The sequence below is a fragment of the Oncorhynchus mykiss genome, chromosome 19 (genome assembly GCF_013265735.2).
Source record: "Oncorhynchus mykiss isolate Arlee chromosome 19, USDA_OmykA_1.1, whole genome shotgun sequence".
Lineage (NCBI taxonomy): Eukaryota > Metazoa > Chordata > Actinopteri > Salmoniformes > Salmonidae > Oncorhynchus > Oncorhynchus mykiss.
Genome location: NC_048583.1, coordinates 8,070,499 through 8,086,856, shown reverse-complemented (window position 1 = coordinate 8,086,856; position 16,358 = coordinate 8,070,499). Strand labels below are relative to the sequence as shown.

The following is a 16,358-nucleotide window of genomic DNA, read 5'->3' as shown; positions in this document are numbered from 1 at the left end:
AGCTCTGACAGCGCTAAACAGGCGGGAGACTCCGACAGCGCTGAAGAGGAGGGAGGCTCTGGCAGCGCTGGACAGGCGAGGCGCACTGTAGGCCTGATGCGTGGTGCTGGCACTGGTGGTACTGGGCCGAGGACACGCACAGGAAGCCTGGTGCGGGGAGCTGCTACCGGAGGGCTGGGGTGTGGAGGTGGTACTGGAAAAACCGGACCGTGCAGGTGCACTGGAGCTCTTGAGCACCGAGCCTGCCCAACCTTACCTGGTTGAATGCTCACGGTCGCCCTGCCAGTGCGGCGAGGTGGAATAGCCCGCACTGGGCTATGCAGGCGAACCGGAGACACCGAGCGCAAGGCTGGTGCCATGTAAGCCGGCCCAAGGAGACGCACTGGGGACCAGCTGCGTAGAGCCGGCTTCATGGCATTAGGCTCGACGCTCAATCTAGCCCGGCCGACACGCGGAGCTGGAATATACCGCACCGGGCTATGCACCCGCACTGGAGACACCGTGCGCACCACTGCATAACACGGTGCCTGTCCGGTCTCTCTAGCCCCCCGGTAAACACAGGGAGTCTGCCCAGGTCTCCTACCTGGCGTAGCCATACTCCCTGTTAGCCCCCCCCCAAGAAATTTTTGGGGCTGCCTCTCAGGCTTCCATCCGCTACGTCGTGCTGCCTCCTCATATCTGCGCCTCTCCGCTTTCGCCGCCTCCAGTTCTTCTTTGGGGCGCCGATATTCTCCTGGCTGAGCCCAGGGTCCTCTTCCTTCTAATTCGTCCTCCCATGTCCATACCTCCTCTTTGGGCTGCTCCTGTTGCCTCTTTGGGCGGCTACACTCCCCTGGTTTAGCCCAGGGTCCTCTCCCGTCGAGGATTTCCTCCCATGTCCAGAAATCCTTATTGCGCGTCTCCTCGCGCTGCTCCTGCCTGTTGACACGCTGCTTGGTCCTTTTGTGGTGGGTGATTCTGTAACGGTTTTCTAGGTGAGAAGGAGAGTCGGACCAAAATGCAGCATGTAGATTGCGATCCATGTTTTAATGAACAAATGTAAAACACGAATCAATACAAACACTACAAAATAAAGAACGTGATGAACGTAACGAAAACCTAAACAGCCCTATCTGGTGAAAACACATAGACAGGAACAATCACCCACAAACACACAGTGAAACCCAGGCTACCTAAATATGGTTCCCAATCAGAGACAATGACGAACACCTGCCTCTGACTGAGAACCATATCAGGCTGAACATAGAAATAGACAAACAAGACATGAAACATAGAATGCCCACTCAGATCACACCCTGACCAATCAAAACATAGAAAATACAAAGTAAACTATGGTCAGGGCGTGACAATATGGGGATGAGGTAGTTGGGTGGGCTATTTACAGATGGGCTATGTACAGGTGCAATGATATGTAAGCTGCTCTGACAGCTGGTGCTTAAAGTTAGAGAGGGAGATATGAGTCTCCAGCTTCAGTGACTTTTGCAGTTCGTTCCAGTCATTGGCAGCAGAGAACTGGAAGGAAAGGTGGCCAAAGGAGGAATTGGCTTTGGGGGTGACCAGTGAAATATACCTGCTGGAACACGTACTACGGGTGGGTGCTGCTATGGTGACCAGTGAGCTGAGATAAGGCAGGGCTTTACCTAGAAAATACTTATACTACCCACCACTGCGACCTGTATGCTCTTATTGGCTGGCCCTCGCCTCATATTCGTCGCGAAACCCACTGGCTCCAGGTCATCTATATGGGGCTTTGGTGATAAAACGGATGGCACTGTGATAGACTGCATCCAATTGCTGAGTAGAGTGTTGGAGGCTATTTGGTAAATGACATTGCGAAGTCAAGGATCGGTAGGATAGTCAGTTTTACGAGGGTATGTTTGGCAGCATGAGTGAAGGATGCTTTGTTTGCGAAATAGGAGGCCGATTCTAGATTTAATTTTGGATTGAAGATGCTTAATATGCGTCTGGAAGGAGAGTTTACAGTCTAACCAGACACTTAGGTATTTGTAGTTATCCACGTATTCTAAGTCAGAACCGTCCAGACAGGTGATGCTAGACGGGCGGCAGGTGCGGGCAGCGATCGGTTGAAGAGCATGCATTTAGTTTTACTTGCATTTAAGAGCAGTTGGAGGCCACGGAAAGAGTGTTGTATGGCACTGAAGCTCATCTGGAGGTTAGTTAACACAGTGTCCAAAGAAGGGCCAGAAGTATACAGAATGGTGTTGTCTGCGTAGAGGTGGATCAGAGAATCACCAGCAGCAAGAGCGACATCATTGATGTATACAGAGAAAATAGTCGGCCCGAGAATTGAATAGAGACTGCCAGACGTCCAGACAACAGGCCTTCTCATTTGACACACTGAACTCTATCTGAGAAGTAGTTGGTGAACCAGGCGAGACAGTCATTTGAGAAGCCAAGGCTATTGAGTCTGCCGATAAGAATGCGGTGATTGACAGTCGAAAGCCTTGGCCAGGTCGATGAATACGGTAGCACAGTATTGTCTTTTATCGATGGCGGTTATGATGTCGTTTAGGACCTTGAGCGTGGCTGAGGTGCACCCATGACCAGCTCGGAAACCAAAATGTAATCGCAGAGAAGGTACGGTGGGATCCGAAATGCTTTGTTAACTTGGCTTTCGAAGACATTAGAGAGGCAGGGTAGGATAGATATAGGTCTGTAACAGTTTGGGTCTAGGGTGTCTCTCCTTTTGAAGAGGGGGATGGTCGCGGCAACTTTCCAATCTTTGGGGATATCAGACGATATGAAAGAGAGTTGAACAGGCTAGTAAAAGGGGTTGCAACAATTGCGGTGGATAATTTTAGAAAGAGAGGGTCCAGATTGTCTAGCCCAGCTGATTTGTAGGGGTCCAGATATTGCAGCTCTTACAGAACATCAGCTATCTGGATTTAGGTGAAGGAGAAGCTGGGGAGGCTTGGGCAAGTGCTATGGGGGGTGCGGAGTTGTTGACCGTGGTAGGGGTAGCCAGGTGGAAAGCATGGCCAGCTGTAGAAAAATGCTTATTGAAATTCTCAATCATCTCAGATATATCGGTGGTGACAATGTTTCCTAGCCTCAGAGCAGTGGGCAGCTGGGAGGAGGTGCTCTTATTCTCCATGGACTTTACACTGTCCCAGAACTTTTTGGAGTTTGTGCTACAAGATGCAAATTTCTGTTTGAAAAAGCTAGCCTTTTCTTTCCTAGCTGCCTTTGTATATTGGTCCCTAACTTCCCTGAAAAGTTGCATATCGTGGGGGCTATTCGAAAGTGTGAAAGCGTGAACTCTGATATTAGTGCTTTCGCAAAGTATTAAGACCCCTTAACTTTTCCACACTCTGTGACGTTACAGCCTTTTTCTAAAATGTTTTAAATAATTTTCCCCCCCTTGTCAATACTCCATAGTGACAAAACATTTGTATTTTTTTTATATTGCAAATTTGATTTAAAAAACAACTGAAACATCACATTTACATTAATACTCAGACCCTTTACTCATTACTTTGTTGAAGCAGCTTTGGAAGCGATTACATCCGTGAGTCTTCTTGGGTATGACGCTACAAGCTTGGCATACCTGTATTTGGGAAGTTAATCCCATTCTTTTTCGATCTTCTCAAGCTCTGTCAGGTTGGATGGGGGCGTCAAAGCACAGATATTGTCAGGTCTTTCCAGAGATGTTTGATCGGGTTCAAGTTCGGGCCCTGGCTGGGCCACTCAAGGACATTCACAGTCTTGTCCCGAAGCCAATCCTGAATTGTCTTGTCTGTGTGCTTAGGGTCATTGTCCTGTTGGAAGGTGAACCTTCCACCCAGTCTGAGGTCCTGAGCGCTCTGGGGCAGGTTTTCATCAAGGATCTTTCTGTACTTTGCTCCGTTAATCTCTTCCTCGATCATGACTAGTCTCCCAGTCCCTGCCGCTGAAAAATATCCCCACAGCATGATGCTGCCACCAACATGCTTCACCGTAGGGATGGTGCCAGGTTTCCTACATACGTGACGATTCACATTCAGGCCAAAGAGTTCAATCTTGGTTTCATCAGACCAGATAATCTTGTTTCTCATGGTCTGAGAGTCCTTTAGGTGGCTCTTGGCAAACTCCAAATGGGCTTTCATTAGCCTTTTACTGAGTAACAGTTTCCGTCTGGACAATCTAACATAAAGGCCTGATTGGTGGAGTGATGCAGGGCTGGTTGTCCTTCTGGAAGGTTCTTCCATTCCACAGAGGAACTCTGGAGCTCTGTCAGAGTGACCATCGGTTTCTCGGTCACTTACCTGACTAAGGCCCTTCTCCCCTGATTGCTCAGTTTTGGCCAGCTCTAGGAAGAGTTTTGGTGGTAACAAACTTCTTCCATTTAAGAATGATGGAAGCCACTATGTTCTTGGGGACCTTCCGTCCACCAAATGGCTTGGTGGCTTTGCTCTGACATGCACTGTCACCTGTGGGACCTTATATAGACAGGTGTGTGCCTTTCCAAATCATGTCCAATCAATTGAATTTACCACAGGTGCACTACAATCAAGTTGTAGAAACATATCAAGGAGGACCAATGGAAATAGGATGCACAACTTTTATTGATTTCACTACCAAACTGCATTTTGAGATCTGGGGAATTCACATATAGTCATTTTGATAACCAGACCTAATACTTAAGTAGGGTAGTTACCTGTGGTGAGGGTCGTTAACACCAGTTGACTTTGCTTTCCATTTTCCAGCACAGTGCAGACAGTGACCGAGTACTCAGTAGCAGGTTTCAGGTCAGAGAGAGTGATGCTGGGTGAAGATGTGGTAGTGATGTGTGGTTTTATCCCTGGACAGCGGTAGGAGATCTGGTAATGATGTTGGGTTTGGTCCAATCCTGGTGGCTGGCTCCAGCTAACAGCAGCTGATGTGGTGTCCACTGAGTCAACAGTCAGCTGGTCTGGAGCAGGAAGTACTAAGGGAAAATAAAGACATTATTGTCAGGGTTACAGTTTAACTCCAGATATACACTGAGTGTACAAAACATTAAGGATACCTGCTCTTTCCATGACATAGACAGACCAGGTGAATCCAGATGAAAGCTATGATCCTTTTTGATGTCACTCGTTAAATATACTTTCTGTCTTGAATGAGCAAGACAGAAATATTTAAGTGCCTTTAAACAGGGTATGGTAGGTGCCAGGAGCATAAGTTTGGGTCAAGAACTGCAACGCTGCTGGGTTTTTCACACTCCACAGTTTCAAGTGTGTATCAAGAATGTTCCACCACCCAAAGAATATCCAGCCAACTTGACACAACTGTAGGAAACATTGGAGTCAACATGGGCCAGCATCCCTGTGGAACGCTTTCGACACCTTGAGGAGTCTATGATCCAACAGATTGAGGCTGTTCTGGGGGCAAAATGTGTTGTACACTCAAATGTAATTCAATGTTTAATAGATGTCCCACTTAACATTTCTCAAAAATTGTATAATCAGAAAAATGTAAAACTTGAAAGTCCTCAAGCTTTTGATGAAGACATACATACCTTCCTCTCAGATAATGTCTGAACTATGCCTCTTTCAGCCTCCCCAGCAGTACAACATCTCTTGATTAGGCTGCTAGGTGTTTCACTAAGATTGCTGTAGTATTTTAAGATGTTCTCGCTAGGGATGTGGAGGTCACGACATTTTGTCAGCTGGTTATTGTCATGCAATCATTATGGCAATCATCCATGTTTATAGCCAGAAAGAAACTGCTAGCCATTGGCTGCTAACAGCTGACAACTGCTAACTGGCAAGCACAAAAAGTGAAGTGCTTCGGGAGTACAAGATATGAAGAGTTCTACTGTATGTTATCTGGCTATGTGCCATGCCATAGACTGTAGGCTTGCTCATTTAGCAGACAAGATATGAAGAGTTCTACTGTATGTTATCTGGCTATGTGCCATGCCATAGACTGTAGGCTTGCTCATTTAGCAGACAAGATATGAAGAGTTCTACTGTATATTATCTGGCTATGTGCCATGCCATAGACTGTAGGCTTACTCATTTAGCAGACAATATATGAAGAGTTCTACTGTATGTTATCTGGCTATGTGCCATGCCATAGACTGTAGGCTTGCTCATTTAGCAGACAATATATGAAGAGTTCTACTGTATGTTATCTGGCTATGTGCCATGCCATAGACTGTAGGCTTGCTCATTTAGCAGACAATATATGCTTAAGTCCTGTGCGATTATTTTATATTATATACATTTATAGTAAGAAGAATATAATGGAACTTAGCTGAATAAAATAGAGAGGATATTTTTCCCAATCCAGAGCTGGTGCGCATACCAAGTGTCTATGTTGAGTGTAAAAGTGATCATTTGAAACAGGTCCTATATGCAAGATTCAAAGTTATTTGGTAACTTTAGTTTTGAATTATAGAAACCCTTAGAATGTCTTAGAAATGAAAACATATATGGGCTGCATTATAGGACTATAGGGACCGAGTGCAAGCAAAAAAGCTTCAGGCTGCACACACTGTTCTCTCATCAAGTGATCATATTTTCACCCATTAGACTATTCTCAATTTAATCTTGCCTTTACACTACTGAACAAAAATATAAAAGCAACATGTAAAGGGTTGGTCCCATGTTTCATTCGTTGGAATAAAATATCCTAGAAATGTTCCATTTGCACAAAAAGCTAATTTCTCTCAAATTTGTTTACATCCCTGTCAGTGAGTGTTTCTCCTTTGCCAAGATAATCCCTCCACCTGACAGGCATGGCATTAAACAGCATGATCATTACACAGGTGCTGGGGGAAATATTGGGCCACTATAAAATGTGCAGTTTTGTCACAACACAATGCCACAGATGACTTTTGAGGGATTGTGCAATTAGCATACTGACTGCAGGAATGTCTACCAGAGATGTTGACAAATAATTGAATGTTCATATTTCATATTTCTGCGGGATTGTCTGAGACCAGCCACCAGGAGAGCTGATGAAACTGAGGAGTATTTCTGTCTGTAATAAAGCCCTTTTGTGGGAGAAAACTCATTCTGATTGGCTGGGCCTGGCTCCCATTGTGAAATGCATAGATGAGGGCCTAATTAATTTATTTCAATTGACAGATTTCCTTATATGAACTTTAACTCAGTAAAATTATATAAAATGTTGCGTTTATATTTTGCTCAGTATAATACGTCAAATCTGTTTTCAATTTCAGTAGCTGTGTGTGGGTAAAATCACAGGGGAAGCCCCCCCACTAAACAACTATTGATCAAAGTTGTAATTCTGCTAGGGACCTGTTTTCATCGCATTATGTCTCCAGTCAATAACCTGTACAGTGGTTGTGTTTTCACCTGTGTTCCCATTTAATTAGCATCTAAATTAATAATTAAACCAATTTCCGTAGTTCTGAAACATCAGTAAGGCTCAGGTTTTTGCAGATGCAACGAGTTTACGAATGGTGATATGATACGAGGTCATGGTTCATAAGTTTACTGTTTATAGATGTGATAGGTAAAGACCTTGAAGAGTTTAATTCGGGAGATGGTAACTCTTTAAAGAACCGCTCTCGTGGTGCCCCAAATCCAAATAAAGTTAAGTGTTACATGATTCATTTTAGTACATAGTTCATTGATTAGTTTAACATTAATCTGAGGACTTTTATTTAAAGTCACTACACTGTCCATGGTTCTGATTTGATGATGTTGAAAGGTCATGTAACTGTCTGTTACTGTTCATGCAATATGCCGCAACAGCCCTATTTCTACCTTAACATTTTAGTTCACCTCATTTTCAAAAATATTTATCACTTAAACATTTAATCAAATGTTTATAGCCTTAAGGGTGGAACAGTAGAATAAAGCCAGGGCTTCAGATATGGGAGAAAAAAACACACACACACACAAAACAGATCACTAACAACAAAACAAAAATGTTATTTGTAAAGTAACAAAATCTCTCCAGTTACTGGTAAAGAGATATCTCTGTAGTTACTGGTAAAGAGATATCTCTAGTTACTGGTAAAGAGATATCTCTGTAGTTACTGGTAAAGAGATATCTCTGTAGTTACAGGTAAAGAGATATCTCTCTAGTTACAGGTAAAGAGATATCTCTCTAGTTACTGGTAAAGAGATATCTCTGTAGTTACTGGTAAAGAGATATCTCTGTAGTTACTGGTAAAGAGATATCTCTCTAGTTACAGGTAAAGAGATATCTCTGTAGTTACTGGTAAAGAGATATCTCTCTAGTTACAGGTAAAGAGATATCTCTGTAGTTACAGGTAAAGAGATATCTCTCTAGTTACAGGTAAAGAGATATCTCTGTAGTTACTGGTAAAGAGACATCTCTCTAGTTACAGGTAAAGAGATATCTCTGTAGTTACTGGTAAAGAGATGATGAGCTGTAATTAGGGGAATATCTCTTACTAGTGCAGACTGTTGTAGAGACAGGTTCACTCTGTTCCCCATTACTCAGCACAGTTGCAACACTAACAGTGTACTCAGTGCCAGGCTGCAGGTTTGAGAAGGTTTTGTGGCAGTCGTCAGTAACGGCTGTGAGGGGGTCTGTTCCTGGGATGCAGTTGGATATGAAGAAGTGCTGTGGGACTTTCTCCATCCCTTCAGCCTTGGACCAGTGGAGAGTGAAGGAGGTCTCTTCCAAATGGTCTACCTTTAAATCTCTGGGTGTGACCACTGGAACAAAAACCAAGATTAGTTTAGAATAGAGGATGTGCTGTTTTTGACAGAGTCCAAAAATGTCTCTAGTAATGAATGACTGATGTAGTCTGGATAAAAACACAAGTTAGCCTACTGTACCTGTGGATAGGGATGCTGAGGCCTACTGTACCTGTGGATAGGGATGCTGAGACCTACTGTACCTGTGGATAGGGATGCTGAGATCTACTGTACCTGTGGATAGGGATGCTGAGACCTACTGTACCTGTGGATAGGGATGCTGAGATCTACTGTACCTGCGGATAGGGATGCTGAGACCTACTGTACCTGTGGATAGGGATGCTGAGACCTACTGTACCTTTGGATAGAGATGCTGAGACCTACTGTACCTGTGGATAGGGATGCTGAGGCCTACTGTACCTGTGGATCGGGATGCTGAGACCTACTGTACCTGTAGATAGGGATGCTGAGGCCTACTGTACCTGTAGATAGGGATGCTGACACCCATCTGCTTTGTCTTCCATCTTCTCCCTCTGTTGCCATGTTGAACTGGTACTTTTCATCAGGTTTGAGACTGCTTATTTCAAGATGATGCACATCTTTCACTCTTGTTGAGCTTGTTTCACCGTCACACCCCCAGGTCACTCTGAATGTCTGTGGTCCTGTCAGCCCTTGAGGAGAACTCCAGCTCAGAGACACAGAATCTAATGTCAGCAACAGGACCTGGATGTCACCAGGAGTGGGCAGCACTGGTGAAGGAATAATGAGAGAGATAAAAAGACTTTATTGAAAATAAAATTACTAAACCAAATGTGTGTTATTCATCCCAGCAGTAAAGGGACAACAATTGATATCTTAGTAAATGTATCCTCTTAAATGTAGATTTAAATTAAATAATATAGTTTGAGTCAGTTTATTCTGTGTTTCCATACCTACCATCATCTGAGGACTGCATTGTGTGCTGGTCGCCATCACAACTCTTAAAGTGTGAGAACAAAATAAGAATGAGTCATTTCTATAACAACATAGAAATTGTTATTTTGCTAAATGTACAACAAATATTTTAAAGTCAAGATACATCAACTGCTTTTGACCTACTGGTAACCTACAAAACAATGGAAACACTGGAGTAAATGAGGGATACAAAGTATATACACACAGGTGTGGTTCCTGAGTTAATTAAGCCATTAAAACATCCCATCATGCATTGGGTCATGTATAACTACTTCCAGTTGCCCATTATTTTGGCTAACAGGGCTAGAAGAGATCTCAGTGACTCTGAAAGAGGGCTCTCAAAAGGAGCGTAAGGGCTTTAAAGGGTGTGTCTGTCTCCAGATCTCAAACCAATGAAACACTTATAGGAGACTCTGGAGCCGAGCCTGAGGCAGCGTTTTACACCACAATCAAAAAAACACCAAATGATGGAATTTCTCTTGGAAGAAAAGTGTTGCATCCCTCCAATAGAGTTCCAGACACTTGTAGAATGTATTACAAGGTGTATTGAAGCTGTTCTGGCTCATGGTGGCTCCTTGTTAAGATACTTTATTTGGTCAGATACCTGTATATTATTTCACAGCATTCCCACTTATACGGGCACTGAAGTTATCCTGAATGTTTTGCAACGGTGAAGGAGAGTGTGCCAGGAAACAAGCACAATTGCAGGTTTCATTGTATTCTAAAAAACATAATGTTAGGATAAAACACTGACGGTGTGGTCACACATTGCAACAATAGTTCTGTTGATACGGTACCTGACCTCACTTTTCAGCACCTCAGAACTGTACTGTACAACCCTTGTTGTAATGGTAACCTAGGCTGTCTTGTAATGATAACCTAGGCTATCTTGTAATGGTAACCTAGGCTATCTTGTAATGGTAACCTAGGCTATCTTGTAATGGTAACCTAGGCTATCTTGTAATGATAGCCAAAGATTATATAAATCAATTATAGTCGTTATGTAATTAGGTTATTTCGTTGTATTTTTCATGTCGTCATCTTTTAGGAAATGTTGTAGTATTCTATCAGAAAAAGGACATGTATGACTGAGCTAGTTTGAGCTAGTACAATGGTGGACACTTGAACAGGATTTGAACTTCTCTATCAAACATTTTTTAACATTTAGAAATGTTGTGATTTTTCTCTATTTAACCTAACAGGGTAGACATGTATGAGTGGGACATACAGATATGAGTGGGACATACAGATATGAGTGGGACATACAGTGGAACATACAGATATGAGTGGGACATACAGTGGGACATACAGATATGAGTGGGACATACAGTGGAACATACAGATATGAGTGGGACATACAGATATGAGTGGGACATACAGATATGATTGGGACATACAGTGGGACATACAGATATGAGTGGGACATACAGATATGAGTGGGACATACAGTGGGACATACAGATATGAGTGGGACATACAGTGGGACATACAGATATGAGTGGGACATACAGATATGAGTGGGACATACAGTGGAACATACACATATGAGTGGGACATACAGATATGAGTGGGACATACAGTGGGACATACAGATATGAGTGGGACATACAGTGGAACATGCAGATATGAGTGGGACATACAGATATGATTGGGACATACAGTGGGACATACAGATATGAGTGGGACATACAGATATGAGTGGGACATACAGTGGGACATACAGATATGAGTGGGACATACAGTGGGACATACAGATATGAGTGGGACATACAGTGGAACATACAGATATGAGTGGGACATACAGATATGAGTGGGACATACAGATATGATTGGGACATACAGTGGGACATACAGATATGAGTGGGACATACAGATATGAGTGGGACATACAGTGGGACATACAGATATGAGTGGGACATACAGTGGGACATACAGATATGAGTGGGACATACAGATATGAGTGGGACATACAGTGGAACATACACATATGAGTGGGACATACAGATATGAGTGGGACATACAGTGGGACATACAGATATGAGTGGGACATACAGTGGAACATGCAGATATGAGTGGGACATACAGATATGATTGGGACATACAGTGGGACATACAGATATGAGTGGGACATACAGATATGAGTGGGACATACAGTGGGACATACAGATATGAGTGGGACATACAGTGGGACATACAGATATGAGTGGGACATACAGATATGAGTGGGACATACAGTGGGACATACAGATATGAGTGGGACATACAGTGGGACATACAGATATGAGTGGGACATACAGATGTGAGTGGGACATACAGATATGAGTGGGACATACAGTGGGACATACAGATATGAGTGGGACATACAGTGGGACATACAGATATGAGTGGTACATACAGATTTGAGTAGTACATACAGATGTGAGTGGGACATACAGATATGAGTGGGACATACAGTGGGACATACAGATATGAGTGGGACATACAGATATGAGTGGGACATACAGTGGGACATACAGTGGGACATACAGTGGGACATACAGATATGAGTGGTACATACAGTGGGACATACAGTGGGACATCCAGATATGAGTGGGACATACAGTGGGACATACAGTGGGACATACAGTGGGACATACAGATATGAGTGGGACATACAGTGGGACATACAGTGGGACATACAGTGGGACATACAGATATGAGTGGGACATACAGTGGGACATACAGTGGGACATACAGTGGGACATACAGTGGGACATACAGATATGAGTGGGACATACAGTGGGACATACAGTGGGACATACAGTGGGACATACAGATATGAGTGGGACATACAGTGGGACATACAGTGGGACATACAGTGGGACATACAGTGGGACATACAGATATGAGTGGGACATACAGTGGGACATACAGTCGGACATACAGTGGGACATACAGTGGGACATACAGATATGAGTGGGACATACAGTGGGACATACAGTGGGACATACAGTGGGACATACAGTGGGACATACAGTGGGACATACAGATATGAGTGGGACATACAGTGGGACATACAGATATGAGTGGGACATACAGTGGGACATACAGTGGGACATACAGTGGGACATACAGTGGGACATACAGTGGGACATACAGATATGAGTGGGACATACAGTGGGACATACAGTGGGACATACAGTGGGACGTACAGTGGGACATACAGTGGGACATACAGATATGAGTGGGACATACAGTGGGACATACAGTGGGACATACAGTGGGACATACAGTGGGACATACAGATATGAGTGGGACATACAGTGGGACATACAGTGGGACATACAGTGGGACGTACAGTGGGACATACAGTGGGACATACAGTGGGACATACAGTGGGACATACAGATATGAGTGGGACATACAGTGGGACATACAGTGGGACATACAGATATGAGTGGGACATACAGTGGGACATACAGTGGGACATACAGTGGGACATACAGTGGGACATACAGATATGAGTGGGACATACAGTGGGACATACAGATATGAGTGGGACATACAGTGGGACATACAGTGGGACATACAGTGGGACATACAGTGGGACATACAGTGGGACATACAGATATGAGTGGGACATACAGTGGGACATACAGTGGGACATACAGTGGGACATACAGATATGAGTGGGACATACAGTGGGACATACAGTGGGACATACAGATATGAGTGGGACATACAGTGGGACATACAGTGGGACATACAGATATGAGTGGGACATACAGTGGGACATACAGTGGGACATACAGTGGGACATACAGTGGGACATACAGTGGGACATACAGTGGGACATAGTGTACAGACTAACATCATGAAACATGAAAAATAGATACAACTGAGTGTTTATATTTCTGTAGCTTAAAACCATTGTTTTCCCACCAAAGAAATTATGACACTTCCTGAATGTGGTGTCACTTTAGGAAATGGTTGTTTTCTTAAATGGAGATTTACAACAAACTAACAGGGTGGAAAGTGATATCAGGGACACACAGAACATCTTAAACACAATAATAATAATGCAATAATACAAATAATTTAAAAAACATTATTGATGAGAGAATTTAACTAGGAACTATAAAATAATGAAGAAAGATACAATAATGTATTGCTTATGTTTCCTGCGGAAGTTGATGAATAATGTTATGGGTGTAAAATGGCACAGTGATGCCATCTGTTGGTAAATATTCATTACTGCAACTCTTGTGTTTTACCGGGGTGCTTGAGATACCCGGATGTGTTGTGATGTTCTGAACAAGACTGGTTACTCGCATCAATGCCTCTGTCTCGTCATTAACATTCAAACAAATAACACCCAGGGACATGGCAAAAACACTTTCATCCACTGAAGAATAGTGTTCAAAATACATCCTTTCAGGATGAATATTTTAGTTTTTAAGGACCTTATATTTAAAGAATTTTGGAATCCACATTTGAAACTAAATAAAAAGTGATATTTCCTGGAGACAGAAAACGCACTGCGTTGTAGAAATGACCCAGGCCTAGGCTGGACACCTATCCGCCCGAACCTGGTCATGGCTAGATGGGATACAGTTTATGTATAATTGACGTCAAAGTTGTACCTTACTAGCCCAAATGTTCCAACCTGCCCCAACCATAGAGAATAATAGAGGCCTCTAGTGGCCAAAGAACTATTTTATAAATGAGCAGCGCCATTGAGGGATTTCATCGTATTAATGTAGTCAACTGGGTGGGATTTCCAACTTCACTGGCTGAAGAAGAAAATGTACTACTTTAAAATGGAGATACACTCATGGCGCTGCCCATGATTTCAGATGTTAAATGGCATAGATACAAAGTTGAGTCATCTATCTATCTCCATGGTCCCACCTTCAACCCCAAAATTGTCTGCATTTTTACCGTTTTTACGCATCCGTTTTGTATGGGTCGACTGGGAGCAGCTGCTACCGGAAGTCATAGGCCATGTCTGAAATCTACATACTATATAGAACGTACTGTTTAGTAAAAATGAATGCAGTAAGTAAATACCTGAGTGTGTAAAGAAGATTCTCTTGGTCGAAATCTACCACGGCAGAAATTAGTTTAATATCCTGGCATTTAAAGTACTCACTTTTTGAAATTGTACATTATTTTCCAAATTTCACATAATATAAAAGTCCCTATTTTCGCCCATCCTAAAATGCCTACTAATTAAAAGCAAGTATGGGTATACACCGAACAAATGTAACGAAACTCAATTTTGCTTATAGCGCAATCAATGACATGACCTCCTTTCAAAGTGTGGAAGAAATACACTGAATACACTCGATCGCTGTGTAAAAGAGAACACGTTTCGTAGACTTCTTTGTGCGCCCCTCGCCATACTGGGCCTAGTTTGGTATTCTATATTTTGACCTGCCATTTATTAGCAAGACGTTGAACAACGGCCGTATTATCTTCACGTTTCTTTTGGATAAATAAGAAGTGACGCCAAAAGATCTGACACCTGACTTATATGATACAAATATTAACCTACCATTTCTCCTGCTGTTGAGCTGTCTCGTGTGAAGCTACATAAAATAGTTGTCGAATTTACTTTCAGTTTCACTACTACTTTCACTTACTATTTCAGTTAAACACTATTTAAAATATTTATTATACATGAAAACATTTGATCAAGTTGAAATGTCTTCAGCTCTTGGTTAAATGCTGTTAACATACAAACAAACAAACAGACCAGAAAACATACAGTATTCTTCCTTGTTTTTTTGTCATTCCTGTGACAGTTGTAATCACTCCGTTGTTCCTCCAGGTGGAAGCAGAGGTCTTTGTGGAGCTGATGGTCCTAAAACGTTGTCAGAAAGCAGACATGATAAGAGTGAAGCTCAGGGATGATTTCAATGCGGTACGGAGACCCAATAAAATATTCATTATATTCAATGCTTTTATGAAATAAAGAGTGTGGTCACAGAGATTAAGTGACAGAACTTATTTTCTCTCAACCTGCTCTTTCAACACCTTTCTCCCTCTCTCTTTCATCTCTCTTTCTACACCTTTATCCCTCTCTCTTTCATCTCTCTCTCTACACCTCTCTTTCTATACCTTTCTCCCTCTCTCTTTCATCTCTCTTTCTACACCTTTCTCCCTCTCTCTTTCATCTCTCTTTCTACACCTTTCTCCCTCTCTCTTTCATCTCTCTCTCTACACCTCTCTTTCTATACCTTTCTCCCTCTCTCTTTCATCTCTCTTTCTACACCTTTCTCCCTCTCTCTTTCATCTCTCTTTCTACACCTTTCTCCCTCTCTCTTTCATCTCTCTCTCTACACCTCTCTTTCTATACCTTTCTCTCCCTCTCTCTTTCATCTCTGTTTCTACACCTTTCTCCCTCTCTCTTTCATCTCTCTTTCTACACCTTTCTCCCTCTCTCTTTCATCTCTCTCTCTACACCTCTCTTTCTATACCTTTCTCCCTCTCTCTTTCATCTCTCTTTCTACACCTTTCTCCCTCTCTCTTTCATCTCTCTCTCTACACCTCTCTTTCTATACCTTTCTCCCTCTCTCTTTCTACACCTCTCTCTCTACACCTCTCTCTCTACACCTCTCTCTCTACACCTCTCTTTCAACACCTTTCTCCCTCTCTCTTTCTACACCTCTCTCTCTACACCTCTCTCTCTACACCTCTCTTTCAACACCTTTCTCCCTCTCTCTCTCTACACCTCTCTCTCTACACCTCTCTCTCTACACCTCTCTTTCAACACCTTTCTCCCTCTCTCTTTCT

At 42.9% G+C, this 16,358-nt stretch overlaps 1 protein-coding gene across 7 annotated transcripts in view; it reads right to left on the bottom strand.

Moving 5' to 3' along the window:
• Window positions 1-15,238, bottom strand: part of LOC110534593 (fibronectin) — a 65,017-nt gene extending 49,779 nt beyond the window's left edge. For all 7 annotated transcript variants that reach the window (XM_036954120.1, XM_036954121.1, XM_036954123.1 and 4 more), the window contains exons 1-5: window positions 15,118-15,238; window positions 9,564-9,606; window positions 9,110-9,376; window positions 8,379-8,645; window positions 4,658-4,927 (exon numbers count right to left, since the gene is read on the bottom strand). In XM_036954120.1, the coding sequence (XP_036810015.1) occupies window positions 4,658-4,927; window positions 8,379-8,645; window positions 9,110-9,376; window positions 9,564-9,606; window positions 15,118-15,120 (850 nt within the window). In that variant the 5' untranslated portion in view covers window positions 15,121-15,238. The remainder of the gene's footprint in view (window positions 1-4,657; window positions 4,928-8,378; window positions 8,646-9,109; window positions 9,377-9,563; window positions 9,607-15,117) is intronic.
• Between the last annotated feature and the right edge of the window lie 1,120 nt (window positions 15,239-16,358).